Source organism: Eubalaena glacialis, chromosome 1 (genome assembly GCF_028564815.1).
Source record: "Eubalaena glacialis isolate mEubGla1 chromosome 1, mEubGla1.1.hap2.+ XY, whole genome shotgun sequence".
Lineage (NCBI taxonomy): Eukaryota > Metazoa > Chordata > Mammalia > Artiodactyla > Balaenidae > Eubalaena > Eubalaena glacialis.
The window spans coordinates 224657566-224671507 of NC_083716.1; the positions used below are offsets into that span (position 1 = coordinate 224657566).

The 13942-nt window shown below is 39.3% G+C and overlaps 1 protein-coding gene across 1 annotated transcript; it reads left to right on the top strand.

Annotated features, from left to right (window-relative positions):
* The first annotated feature begins 203 nt into the window (after positions 1-203).
* LOC133100821 (beta-hexosaminidase subunit beta-like) lies at positions 204-1991 on the top strand. The gene has a single exon (XM_061205294.1). The coding sequence runs from the start codon at positions 287-289 to the stop codon at positions 1940-1942; it is 1656 nt and encodes a 551-aa protein (XP_061061277.1). The 5' UTR covers positions 204-286; the 3' UTR covers positions 1943-1991.
* The last annotated feature ends 11951 nt before the right edge of the window (positions 1992-13942 follow it).

A 13942-nucleotide genomic window follows, 5' to 3' on the forward strand; every position in this document is an offset into this window, starting at 1 on the left:
GAAGAAAGAAGAGAACTTGCAGCACAACTTCTGGACAGTTTTGCTGAGCACCACCCCTCCCTGCTTGTGGTTAGGATGCTGTGGGATGGGAGACGGTCTCTTCCCCCTCTCTGGTAAGGCTGCGGTAATGAGGCCAGAGACGTGGTTGTTACAGGGAGCAGGTAAGCCTGTGTGGCAATTAAAGAGCCAGACTTGCCCCCCTCCCCGGCCGGGGAAGAGAAGTCAGGTACCGGGGCAGCGGCTCGGGCATACCCGGCCGACCGCGGAAGAGAGCAGCTGAGCAGCCATGGAGCATCGCGGGCTGGGGTGGCCGAGGCTACCCAGGCTGCTGGAGCTGCTGGCGGCGCTGGCGGTGCAGGCAGTGCGCGCCTCCGCCGTCGCCGCCGCCTCGCCGGACCTGTGTCTTTGGCCCATGCCTCTCTCCGTGCAGACCACCCCGCGCGTGCTGCACCTCTCTCCCGACAACTTCTTCTTCGGCCACAGCTCCACTTCCAAGGCCGGCCCCTCCTGCTCACTGCTGCAGGAGGCGTTTCGGCGATATTATGACTATATTTTTGGTTTCTACAAGTGGCATCATGGCTCTGCTGATCTTCGTGTTGGAGTGGAGTTGCAGCAACTTCAAGTCTCAGTTATCCTGGACCCAGAGTGTGACACTTTCCCCAAGATCTCTTCGGATGAGTCCTATACTTTACTTGTGAAAGGACCAGTGGCCTCGCTCACTGCCAACAGAGTTTGGGGAGTATTACGAGGTTTAGAGACCTTTAGCCAGTTAATTTATCAAGATTTTTATGGGACTTTCACTGTCAATGAATCCAACATTGTAGATTCTCCAAGGTTTCCTCATAGAGGAATTTTAATTGATACATCCAGACACTTTCTGTCCATTAAGAGTATTTTTAAAACTCTGGATGCCATGGCTTTTAATAAGTTTAATGTTCTCCACTGGCACATAGTAGATGACCAGTCTTTCCCTTATCAGAGCGTCACTTTTCCTGGATTAAGCAAAAAAGGAAGCTATTCTTCGTCTCATGTTTATACTCCAAACGATGTCCGTATGGTGATTGAATATGCCCGATTACGAGGGATTCGGATCCTGCCAGAATTTGATAGCCCTGGACATACGCAATCTTGGGGAGAAGGCCAGAAAGACCTCCTGACTCCATGTTATAATGGAAAAGAGCCATCTGGGGCTTTTGGACCTATAAACCCTATTTGGAATACAACTTACAGCTTCCTGTCTAAATTTTTCAAAGAAATTAGTACCGTGTTTCCAGATGAATTCATTCATTTGGGAGGAGATGAAGTAGATTTTCATTGTTGGGCATCCAATCCAGAAATCCAGGATTTCATGAGGGACAAAGGCTTTGGCAGAAATTTTAAGAAACTAGAGTCCTTCTATATGCAAGCGGTTCTGGATATGATTTCAGCCAGAAACAAGAACTCCATAGTCTGGCAAGAAGTTTTTGATGATGCAAGCAAGAAGGGTCGGTGGCATCCTCAGAGTTCCAAACTCATGCCAGGCACAGTAATTCAAGTGTGGAAAATGGAGGACTATACTCAGGAACAAAGTAAAGTTACAGAAGCTGGCTTCCCTGTGATCCTTTCTGCTCCTTGGTACTTAGACTGGACCAGTTATGGACAAGACTGGAAACAATACTATGCCGTGGACCCTCTTAGTTTTGAGGGTTCTCAGGAACAGAAAAAACTTGTCATTGGTGGAGAAGCTTGTCTATGGGGAGAGTATGTGGATGCAACTAACCTTACTCCAAGATTATGGCCTCGGGCAAGTGCGGTTGGTGAGAGACTCTGGAGTCACAAAGACGTCAGAAGCCTAGAGGATGCCTACAGGAGACTAAAAATTCACCGCTGCAGAATGCTCAGACGAGGAATAGCTGCAGAACCTGTCTTTACTGGATATTGTGACCACGAGGACAGAATGTAAAAATGAGCTGAAACAGAAGAAAAATAGGGGAAAATGCCCACAATCATCTGTACCACGATCAGCTTGATTTTAAAAATCATGTTTTTGAATAAAAATCATGTTTTTGAAAAAAAAAAAAAAAAAAAAAAAAAAGAGCCAGACTTGCCAAGGTCAGCGCAAGCAGGTGTGGTCCGAGCCAAAGGAGACACCAGTCAAGTGGGGCTCTTCCAAGTGACAGGAGGAAAACCGAAACAAAACGCTGCAAGAAAGAAAGAATGAAGGAGAGTGGAGCAGCTTAAAAGGTATAAACCCAAAGACTTATCAGGTCCTTATTTGTACTGTCAGTGGTGCCTCTTCAGCATCTTCACCTTCAATACCATGAAAGAGCCTTTTAAGAGATTTGAACAGAAAAAAAACAAAGGCACACCCTTAGCAGCCTTTTTTTTTTTCTTTTGAAAGCCCTTAATTGAGAGCGTATACACCAGGCTGTCCACTGAAAGCTGGTGGTTTGCCAGACAGACAACGGGGCTCAGTGGAGCCCACAGCAGCCTGCCAGGCTCTCCGAGAGGGTCCGTCCATGATGGCTCCTTCCTCTCTGTCCCCGACACCCCAGGGGGCCTCAGCCTCAGGGTGTCCCACCCTCCGTGGCCTCCAGCAGGATGTTCTCCTCTTAAATATCCATTCCTATTTCCACCTGTCACCTCCCTGAAGTCTCAGACTTGATCACCCTCCTCACCAAACCCAAAGCCATCCGGCCCCAGGAGCCATTCTCACTCACCCTAACTCTTCACTACCACTTCTCAGCAGCTGACTTTCACTGGACAGCCTCAGCCCTGACACTCAGTCTGAAAACCTGCACTACACACCCAGTATCTTCCCCCAAAATGTTGATGATCCTGAGCTAGAAGGCATGGGTTTACTTCTTTCGCTCACTCATTGCTGTTTACTCTCTGACTCTTGCACTGGAGGGCAAACTTCATGTCGCCAGAGAGCTTGTCTTAGATGCCTCCACATCGTTGTCCCTGGAGAGGTGCTGCCCAAGACTACAACCTCAAAACACAACACTTGAATAGTTGGTCTTCTGAATTGGGAGGTACTGTGATATTTGATTTCAAAGACTCTGTAGAAAGAAAAGAATAAAATGTATCTTATGAATAATTTTTATATTAATTACTTGTTGAAATGATAATATTTTTAATCTATAATGTTAAAAAAATATTTAAATTAATTTTACCTGTTTATTTTTTTTTTTAATGTGACAGCTAGAAAACTTCAAATTACCTAGGCGGCTTACCTTCTATTTCTGTTGAGCACAACTGACCTTCACTTATGCCTGGCACATTTTAGGTGGCCAATACTTATTAAATCCATACATACGTATATACATACATAAATACTGTGGCTCCTTGGATCCACCATTTGAACTGTCTAAGCCTCTTTTCATTTTTACTCTTTGACATGACAATAAAAATAGTTATCCCACAGGACTTCCAATGAAGACTAAATGAAATAATGTTGCCCAAAGTTTAAAATACTACCTAAAGGTATGTTATTTGTATTTAAAGTATGTTGAATGCTTGAAGAATGAGAAATGAAGTGTAATTGGATAATCTCCTAACTATTAAGACAGCCCTATTATCAGAACATGTAAACACTGAGAACAACTACTGTGAAAGGGATAGGATTAATACTCTGAAACCACATTCATTATCAATCTTACAATCAGAAATCAGACTTCAGCAGAAAATCAAGGGTTTGCCAAAATTATGGCAGAAAATAGATTTCTTTGACAGCTTAGGGAAAACATAGATACCTAATTATTTTGCATTCCAGATTTCAGCTTGGGTAGGGTGTTTCCCCTTTGGGTAATTAACTGTTCTGTTTGGTAAAATACATTTTATAAGTCAAGTAGAAAATGGCTTCAAACTGAAAAATAAGATGGGATAATGAATGAAAAAAAGTCAGGTTAACTCAGGAAGAGACAAATCACAGCCATTTTGACCTGGGCATCCCTGAATGTCTACCAGTAACAACCGTATTCTCAACTCTCACTAATATGATTGAAATACACAATTTTGGGGGAAAAGCAGAACCAAAATATCCCGGATTTTCTTCTTTATCACAGAACAGGTGATTCAAATATAAGTGCTTAAGGTGGATAAAAATTCACCTAATTTGCAATACAGTGAGTATCATATAAATTTAAGGGAAAGGTGGCTATTGACCTAATTTCATGCTCCACATTTAAGCAAATGAAATCCATTTTTAAGAATTGACATACTCATCTTCTTCAAAAGATACCTGTGAATAGGAAGTGTGTGTTTTGTTGTAGAGATAGAAGTCTTTGTTCTTTTTTCTCTCTCCATTACTACATGTTTGTAATGTACTAAAGCAGTGGTTCTCCACTGGAGGTGGTGGGAGAGTCTGTTCCTCAGGGGACATCTGGCAATGGCTGGAGACATTTTTGTCACATCGTGGGAGGGGTTACCAGCAGCTAGTGGGTATAGCCATGGATGCTGCTAAACATCCTGCCAAGACAGCCCCCAGTAACAAAAAGTTGTCCAGACCAAAAGGTCAATGGTGCCATTGGTGAGAAATCCTGTACCAAAGGAACAGCTGCCTATAAGATGTTTCAGGAATTTTTTTAAGATCAAATGAAGTTGAGCACAGATGCCTATAAGATGTTTCAGGAATTTTTTTAAGATCAAATGAAGTTGAGTACATCCTTGATGGCCTCAGGCAATCATCAATGAATGAATACAAGGCCAAGGAAACAACGAATAAGTTAACTGGTTATAACTCATTATAGAAAAACTTAGGGATTAACCATTAGTCTATAAGAACTGATCCAGGAAAAGAACAATGTTAACAAAATACTTAATGTAACTGAGGCACAATTTATAAGGATGAAAGACCTTTCCTTGACACACTTCATTCAACATTAACTCATTGAGTCTTTGGTATCCAAGAGGGCTGTACTAGGGAATTTGGAGGATGTAAAAGCAGAAAATCCCAAAGTTTACCATCAGCAAACATACTGTAGACTAAAGTTAAGCCAGCCTTTGAAGAAATATCTCTGGAATTAAAGAAAATCTGGGAGGCATTGCACCAGAGAAAATAAGAATACTGGCTTTGGAATCATCAAAGGACAAATAAGGACTGGAATCAAGACATACCCTGGGAGAGACTCTTAATCCCTCTGAGCTTCAGATTTCTCATCTATAAAATGGGGATAATAACACCTACTCAGCGGGGTAGGTGTGAGGATTATGTGCAATTATGTATGTAAATTACCTGGCATGAAGCCTCTGCCATGGTGGTTATTCAATACATACTTCTTGATTACACTATTAGTGTTCTCATCTTAACTATACTTAAGTAATCATAGTGAGGTGATGTGAAAAGGAAGGCTTCTTGCAGGTGTTGTGGAAACACTGGGTTTTTTGAGAAAAAGTTAACTCAAAACAAACAAACAAAAACTCTGAACTCCAAAAAGCTAATATAAAAGAAAAAGGTAGTAAAGGAGTCAGGAAACCTGGTTATAACAATACTGATGACAAATCCTAGAAGACATAGGAGTCTGTTAATGATGGAACATTCTCAGGTGAAAGGCACACTGCTCCAGAACACAGTACAATTTATGTTATTTCAATAAAATAAGATGGAACCTGGACTTTGAGAAAGAATCTGATATCTATAGCTAAGTAGAAATAATGAACTGGTTGCAGACATTCTCAGATCAAAGTTTATTTGCAAAAATCTTTTAGGGTCTGTATGACAGCTCCTGGATGTTCAAAGGGTTTGAATCATAGGCTAAGTTAAAAACTAGTAAATATGTAATTTTTGTATTGGACATATTTTTAAACGTTCCATAGAAATCCCTGTTAACTTCTTCGGTGCTGTCACCAACAACAGATTTCTCAACACTTTTCAAGTATTTTCATATCTGTATTTTAAGTTTTTATTTGTCACCATCCTAAAAGATAAATAAAGCAGGTATTAATATTCCCATTTTGTTGGTGAGTATATAGAGACTGTGAGGAGTAATTGGGGAAACTTTGCCACAAATTGGTGGAAAAAATCTAGCACTCTCACTCTCTCTTCAGCCTTCTTTTCATATAATAAGTATTTCTTGTCACATACATAATTAAATTTAATGTATTTTTGAGCTTCTAATCAACAAAAATAAGTAGTTCACAGTTAGCCTCAAAGACCTACAATCCAGTATGTACATAATTATAACACAGGGTTGACATCATGACGTAAGGAATGTGCAAAAAACATGCTCTGTGAATTGAAAGGAGGGAGAGATCACATCAAAAAGGCAGGAAAGACAGGAGGTAACATTCCAAGGGGGCACAGATGTATGGGTGGCTTTTTTACAGAAGATGCAGAGAATGAGGTTCCACAGAAGAGGAAGAGAGAAGAATACTTCAAGGTATTTTCAAGGATCAGAGAGGGAAAATTTGGCCGGAGCATAGGGTACCACATGCACAGGAAAAGTGGGAGTTGGAAAGTTAAATTGATGCCATATTGTAGAAGCATTTGAACGCCTGGGTGAGGAATTTGTATTTAATTGTGCAAACACTGTGGAAACTTCCTAAAGCAGGGGAAATTAATTTAAATTTCTACAAACCTCTTAGCCGCCCTGCCTCTATCTCCCACTGAATTGTGAGTATAGCTCTTTATATACGGGTCACTCTGGCTAGTCTCTAAACTCCTAAAGAATAAAAAATCTTAATAATCTTTAAATTTCAGTGGCAGGGTTACTCTGCAAAGCACACACTAACACTCTAAAGGTTTTCAGAATAAACGAGTAAGTATGAGTGAACTAATGGCTGAATCAATGAGCTAAAGAGGGGACATGGAAAGGAAGGGTATAAATACAGGAAATAATGTGGAAGAAACCCTACTATTTGGACTGGATTGACTCAGCAGGAAGCAGTGGAGAGAAAAGAGTAGACATGAGTTTGAGTCTTTGCTTCAGAGTGGCTGGAAGAATGGTAGGTATCAAAAACAAGAAGGATGAGGCTGGTCCATTAGGTGTTTGGCTCATACCACCTATCACGCAATCCCTAATGTTCTGGGGGCTCCTCAGCCCCCTCTAGTCAGAGTCACAGAGCAGTGGCTCCTCACCCCGGAGGTCCAAACAGCCGTGTGGCTGACAGGGTCTTGGTGCTCCGGCCTGGTGTCAGGCCTGAGCCTCTGAGGTAGGAGAGCCGAGTTCAGGACATTGGACCACCAGAGACTTCCCAGCCCCACATAATATCAATCAACGAGAGCTCTCTCAGAGATCTCTATCTCAGCGCTAAGACCCAGCTCCACCCAACGGCCAGCAAGCACCAGTGCTGGACATTCCATGCCAAACAATTAGCAAGACAGGAACACAACCCCACCCATTAGTAGAGAGGGTGCTTAAAATCATACTAAGTTCACAGACACACCAAAACACATCACCGGATGCGGCCCTGCTCACCAGAAAGACAAGATCCAGCCCCACCCACCAGAACACAGGCACCAGTCCCCTCCACCAGGAAGCCTACACAACCCACGGAACCAACTTCATCCACTGGGGGCAGACACCAAAAACAACAGGAACTACGAACATGCAGCCTGTGAAAAGGAGACCCTAAACACAGTAAATTAAGCAAAATGAGAAGACAGAGAAATATGCAGCAGATGAAGGAGCAAGGTAAAAACCCACCAGACAAAACAAATGAAGAGGAAATAGGCAGTCTACCTGAAAAAGAATTCAGAATAATGATAGTAAATATGATCCAAAATCTTGGAAATAGAATGGGGAAAATAAATGTTTAACAAGAACCTAGAAGAACTAAACAGCAAAGAAACAATGATGAACAACACAATAAATGAAATTAAAAATTCTCTAGAAGGAATCAATAGCAGAATAACTGAGGCAAAAGAACGGATAAGTGACCTGGAAGATAAAATAGTGAAAATAACTACCACAGAGCAGAACAGAGAAAAAAGAATGAAAAGAATTGAGGACAGACTCAGAGACCTCTGGGACAACATTAAACGCACTAACATTCGAATAATAGGGGTCCCAAAAGAAGAAGAGAAAAAAGAAGGGGTCTGAGAAATTATTTGAAGAGATTAGAGTTGAAAACTTCCCTAACATGGGAAAGGAAATAGTCAATCAAATCCAGGAAGTGCAGAGAGTCCCATACAGGAAAAATCCAAGGAGAAACATGCCAAGACACATATTAACCAAACTATCAAAAATTAAATACAAAGAAAAAATATTAAAAGCAGCAAGGGAAAAGCAACAAGTAACACACAAGGGAATCCCCATTACGTTAACAGCTAATCTTTCAGCAGAAACTCTGCAAGCCAGAAGGGAGTGGCAGGGCATATTTAAAGTGATTAAAGGGAAAAACCTACAACCAATATTACTCTGCCCAGCAAAGATCTCATTCAGATTCGATGGAGAAGTTAAAATCTTTACAGACAAGCAAAAGCTAAGAGAATTCAGCACCACCAAACTAACTTTACAACAAATGCTAAAGGAACTTCTCTAGGCAGGAAACACAAGAGAAAGAAAAGACCTACAAAAACAAACCCAAAACAATTAAGAAAATGGTAATAGGAACATATATATCGATAATTACCTTAAATGGATTAAATGCTCCAACCAAAAGACATACACAGGCTGAATGGATACAAAAACAAGAACCGTATAAATGCTGTCTACAAGAGACCCACTTCAGACCTAGGGACACATACAGACTGAAAGTGAGGGGGTGGAAAAAGATATTCCATGCAAATGGAAATCAAAAGAAAGCTGGAGTAGCAATTCTCATATCAGACAAAATAGACTTTAAAATAAAGACTATTAAGAGAGACAAAGAAGGACACTACATAATGATCAAGGGATCATTCCAAGAAGAAGATATAACCATTGTAAATACTTATACACCCAACATAGTAGCACCTCAATACATAAGGCAAATGCTAACAGCCATAAAAGGGGAAATCGACAGTAACACAATAATAGTAGGGGACTTTAACACCCCACTTTCACCAGTGGACAGATCATCCAAAATGAAAATAAGTAAGGAAACACAAGTTTTAAATGACACATTAAACAAAATGAACTTAACTGATATTTATAGGACATTCCATCCAAAAACAACAGAATACACTTTCTTACCAAGTGCTCATGGAACATTTTCCGGGATAGATCATATCTTGGGTCACAAATCAAGCCTTGGTGAACTTAAGAAAATTGAAATCGTATCAAGTATCTTTTCCGACCACAACGCTATGAGACTAGATATCAATTACAGGAAAAAAACTGTAAAAAATACAAATACATCGAGGCTAAACAATACTCTACTAAATAACCAAGAGATCAGTGAAGAAATCAAAGAGGAAATCAAAAAATACTTAGAAACAAATGACAATGAAAACACAACGACCCAAAACCTATGGGATGCAGCAAAAGCAGTTCTAAGAGGGAAGTTTATAGCAATACAATCCTACCTCAAGAAACAAGAAAAATCTCAAAAAAAAAACCTAACCTTACACTAAAACAATTAGAGAAAGAAGAACAAAAAATGCGAAAGTTAGCAGAAGGAAAGAAATCATAAAGATCAGATCAGAAATAGATGAAAAACAAATGAAGGAAACAATAGCAAAGATCAATAAAACTAAAAGCTGGTTCTTTGAGAAGATAAACCAAACTGATAAACCATTAGCCTGACTCATCAAGAAAAAAAGGGAGAAGACTCAAATCAATAGAATTAGAAATGAAAAAGGAGAAGTAACAACTGACACTGCAGAAATACAAGGAATCATGAGAGATTACTACAAGCAACTCTATGCCAATAAAATGGACAACCTGGAAGAAATGGACAAATTCTTAGAAAAGAATGGACAACCTTCCAAGACTGAAGCAGGAAGAAATAGAAAATATAAACAGACCAATCACAAGCACTGAAATTGAAACTGTGATTAAAAATCTTCCAACAAACAAAAGCCCAGGACCAGATGGCTTCACAGGCGAATTCTGTCAAACATGTAGAGAAGAGCTAACACCTATCCTTCTCAAACTCTTCCAAAATATAACAGAGGGAGGAACACTCCCAAACTCATTCTACGAGGCCACCATCACCCTGATACCAAAACCGGACAAAGATGTCACAAAGAAAGAAAACTACAGGCCAATATCACTGATGAACATAGATGCAAAAATCCTCAACAAAATACTAGCAAACAGAATCCAAAAGCACATTAAAAGGATCATACACCATGATCAAGTGGGGTTTATCCCAGGAATGCAAGGATGCTTCAATATATGCAAATCAATCAATGTGATAAACCATATTAACAAATTGAAGGATAAAAACCATATGATCATCTCAATAGATGCAGAAAAAGCTTTCAACAAATTTAAAACCAATTTTTGATAAAAACTCTCCAGAGAGTAAGCATAGAGGGAACCTACCTCAACATAATAAAGGCCACATATGACAAACCCACAGCCAACATCATTCTCAATGGTGAAAAACTGAAACCATTTCCTCTAAGATCAGGAACGAGACAAGGTTGCCCACTCTCACCACTATTATTCAACATAGTTTTGGAAGTTTTAGCCACAGCAATCAGAGAAGAAAAAGAAATAAAAGGAATCCAAATCAGAAAAGAAGAGCTAGAAGTGTCACTGTTTGCAGATGACATGATACTATACATAGAGAATCCTAAAGATGCTACCAGAAAACTACTAGAGCTAATCAATGAATTTGGTAAAGTAGTGGGATACAAAATTAATGCACAGAAATTTCTTGCATTCCTATACACTAATGATGAAAAATCTGAAAGAGAAATTAAGGAAACACTCCCATTTACCACTGCAACAAAAAGAATAAAATACCTAAGGATAAACCTACCTAAGGAGACAAAATACCTGCATGCAGAAAACTATAAGACACTGATGAAAGAAATTAAAGTTGATACAAACAAATGGAGAGATATACCATGTTCCTGGATTGGAAGAATCAATATTGTGAAAATGAGTATACTACCCAAAGCAATCTACAGATTCAATGCAATCCCTATCAAATTACCAATGGTGCTTTTCACAGAACTAGAACAAAAAATTTCACAATTTGTATGGAAACACAAAAGACCCTGAATAGCCAAAGCAATCTTGAGAAAGAAAAACGGAGCTGGAGGAATCAGGCTCCCTGACTTCAGACTATATTACAAAGCCACAGTAATCAAGACAGTATGGTACTGGCACAAAAACAGAAATATAGATCAATGGAACAGGATAGAAAGCCCAGAGACAAACCCATGCACATATGGTCACCTTATCTTTGATAAAGGAGGCAAGAATATACAATGGAGAAAAGACAGCCTCATCAATAAGTGGTGCTGGGAAAACTGGACAGCTACATGTAAAAGAATGAAATTAGAACACTCCTTAACACCATATAAAAAATAAACTCAAAATGGATTAAAGACATAAATGTAAGGCCAGACACTATAAAACTCTTAGAGGAAAACATACGTAGAACACTCTATGACATAAATCACAGCACGATCCTTTTTGACCCAGCTCCTAGAGAAATGGAAACAAAAACAAAAATAAACAAATGGGACCTGATGAAACTTAAAAGCTTTTGCATTGCAAAGGAAACCATAAACAAGACAAAAAGACAACCCTCAGAATGGGAGAAAATATTTGCAAATGAAGCAACTGACAAAGGATTAATCTCCAAAATATGCAAGCAGCTCATGCAGCCCAATATCAAAAAAAAAACAAACAACCCAATCCAGAAATGGGCAGAAGACCTAAACAGACATTTCTCCAAAGAAGATATTCAGACTGCCAACAAACTCATGAATAGATGCTCAACATCACTAATCATTAGAGAAATGCAAATCAAAACTACAATGAGGTATCACCTCACACTGGTCAGAATGGCCATCATCAAAAAATCTACAAACAATAAATGCTGGAGAGGGTGTGGAGAAAAGGGTACCCTCTTGCACTGTTGGTGGGAGTTTAAATTGATACAGCCACTATGGAGAACAGTATGGAGGTTCCTTAAAAAACTAAAAATAGAACTACCATATGACCCAGCAATCCCACTACTGGGCATATACCCTGAGAAAACCATAATTCAAAAAGAGTCATGTACCACAATGATCACTGCAGCTCTATTTACAATAGCCAGGACATGGAAGCAACTTAAGTGTCCATAGACAGACGAATGGATAAGGAAGATTTGGCATATATATACAATGGAATATTACTCAGCCATGAAAAGAAACGAAATTGAGTTATTTGTAGTGAGGTGGATGGACCTAGAGTCTGTTATACAGAGTGAAGTAAGTCAGAAAGAGAAAAACAAATACCGTATGCTAACATATATATATGGAATCTAAAAAACAAAACAAAAAAATGGTTCTGACGAACCTAGGGTCAGGACAGGAATAAAGATGTAGATGTAGAGAATGGACTTGAGGACACAGGGCGGGGGAAGGATAAGCTGGGACGAAGTGAGAGAGTTGCATTGACATATATACACTAACAAATGTAAAATAGATAGCTAGTGGGAAGCAGCTGCATCACACAGGGAGATCAGCTCGGGGCTTTGTGACCACCTAGAAGGGTGGGATAGGGAGGGTGGGAGGGAGATGCAAGAGGGAGGGGATATGGAGATATATGTATACATATAGCTGATTCACTTTGTTATACAGCAGAAGCTAACACAACATTGTAAAGCAATTATACTCCAAAAAAGATGTTTAAAAAAAAAAAAAAACCAAGAAAGATGGGACATCGAGTTTATTTGAGGTACATAGGCGATGATGAGGGTAGATAGATTATCAACAGCGTGTCACATAAAGTTAGTTGAGAAGCCCCAGCTGCATTTCTACATTTTAGTGCATATGTAATCTGAATTGTACCCTTTGGCAGAAATACTACAGCGCATATTGTATACTCTCTCAATGAAAGAAAAGTGTGGTTGTCTGAAAATTCTATGTTGATGAAAGTGGACGCTTTAAAGATCATGGTAAATTTTACACACTACCATATATAAAATAAATAACTAATAAGGACCTACTGTATAGCACAGGGAACTCTACTCAATACTCTGTAATGGCCTATATTGGAAAAGAATCTAAAAAAGAGTGGATATATGTATAACTGATTCACTTTGCTGTATACGTGAAACTAATACAACATTGTAAATCAACTGCACTCCAATAAAAAAAGTTTTTTAATACATTATAGATTTTTACTTTCATATAATCCATTTGCAAAGGTTTCTGTGCAATAGGTTACCCCATATCATAGATCTTTTTACATGAAAAAATAATAAATAAAAAAAGATTGTGGTAATTAATTACTTGTGATATTAATGAACCTTGAGAAGAACACTAGATATCAGATTACTGACTCAGGAAATCTGTTTAACTTATCTTTGCACAATCCCAACACTGGAAGAGTTCAGAGACTAGCAGAGGTGACCACTGCACAAATAGCATTGCTTAATGCAGTAAGTACTATAAAAGAGGCATAATCACATGACAGTAATAAGCACAGCACCTCAAACATTTTCAAGATATTTTTCAGTGAATGAGTGGCTCAATTTGTATATGAGTGAGTGAATGTTGGCTCCACAAAGCCTGCAGAATGCAAAACTGTTTTCTGTTTTGTGCATCGGCATTTGATGTATTCTATATCAACCATAGTACTTAAAAACATCTCTAGACAATTGAGATAGATATATGAGAAGTGTTGATTCATTTCCAGGTATTCTAAGGCATTTCACTTTACTATGACAGCCTTCTTCTCCTGTCAGGGAATAGGGTAACAGGTAAGTTTGGCAAAGGCTGGATAAATGTGTAAATGGGTCATTTCTTACACAGGATTACAGTACACAGAGCAAATAACCCCCATGACCACCATACACACACACACACACACACACACACACACACACAAAGTAAGGCCAGGTGAGAGCCAAAAGCTTGAAACCAATG

Coding starts and splice junctions, on each gene's coding strand:
- LOC133100821 (XM_061205294.1), top strand. CDS start 287: ATGGAGCATCGCGGGCTGGGGTGGCCGAGGCTACCCAGGCTGCTGGAG.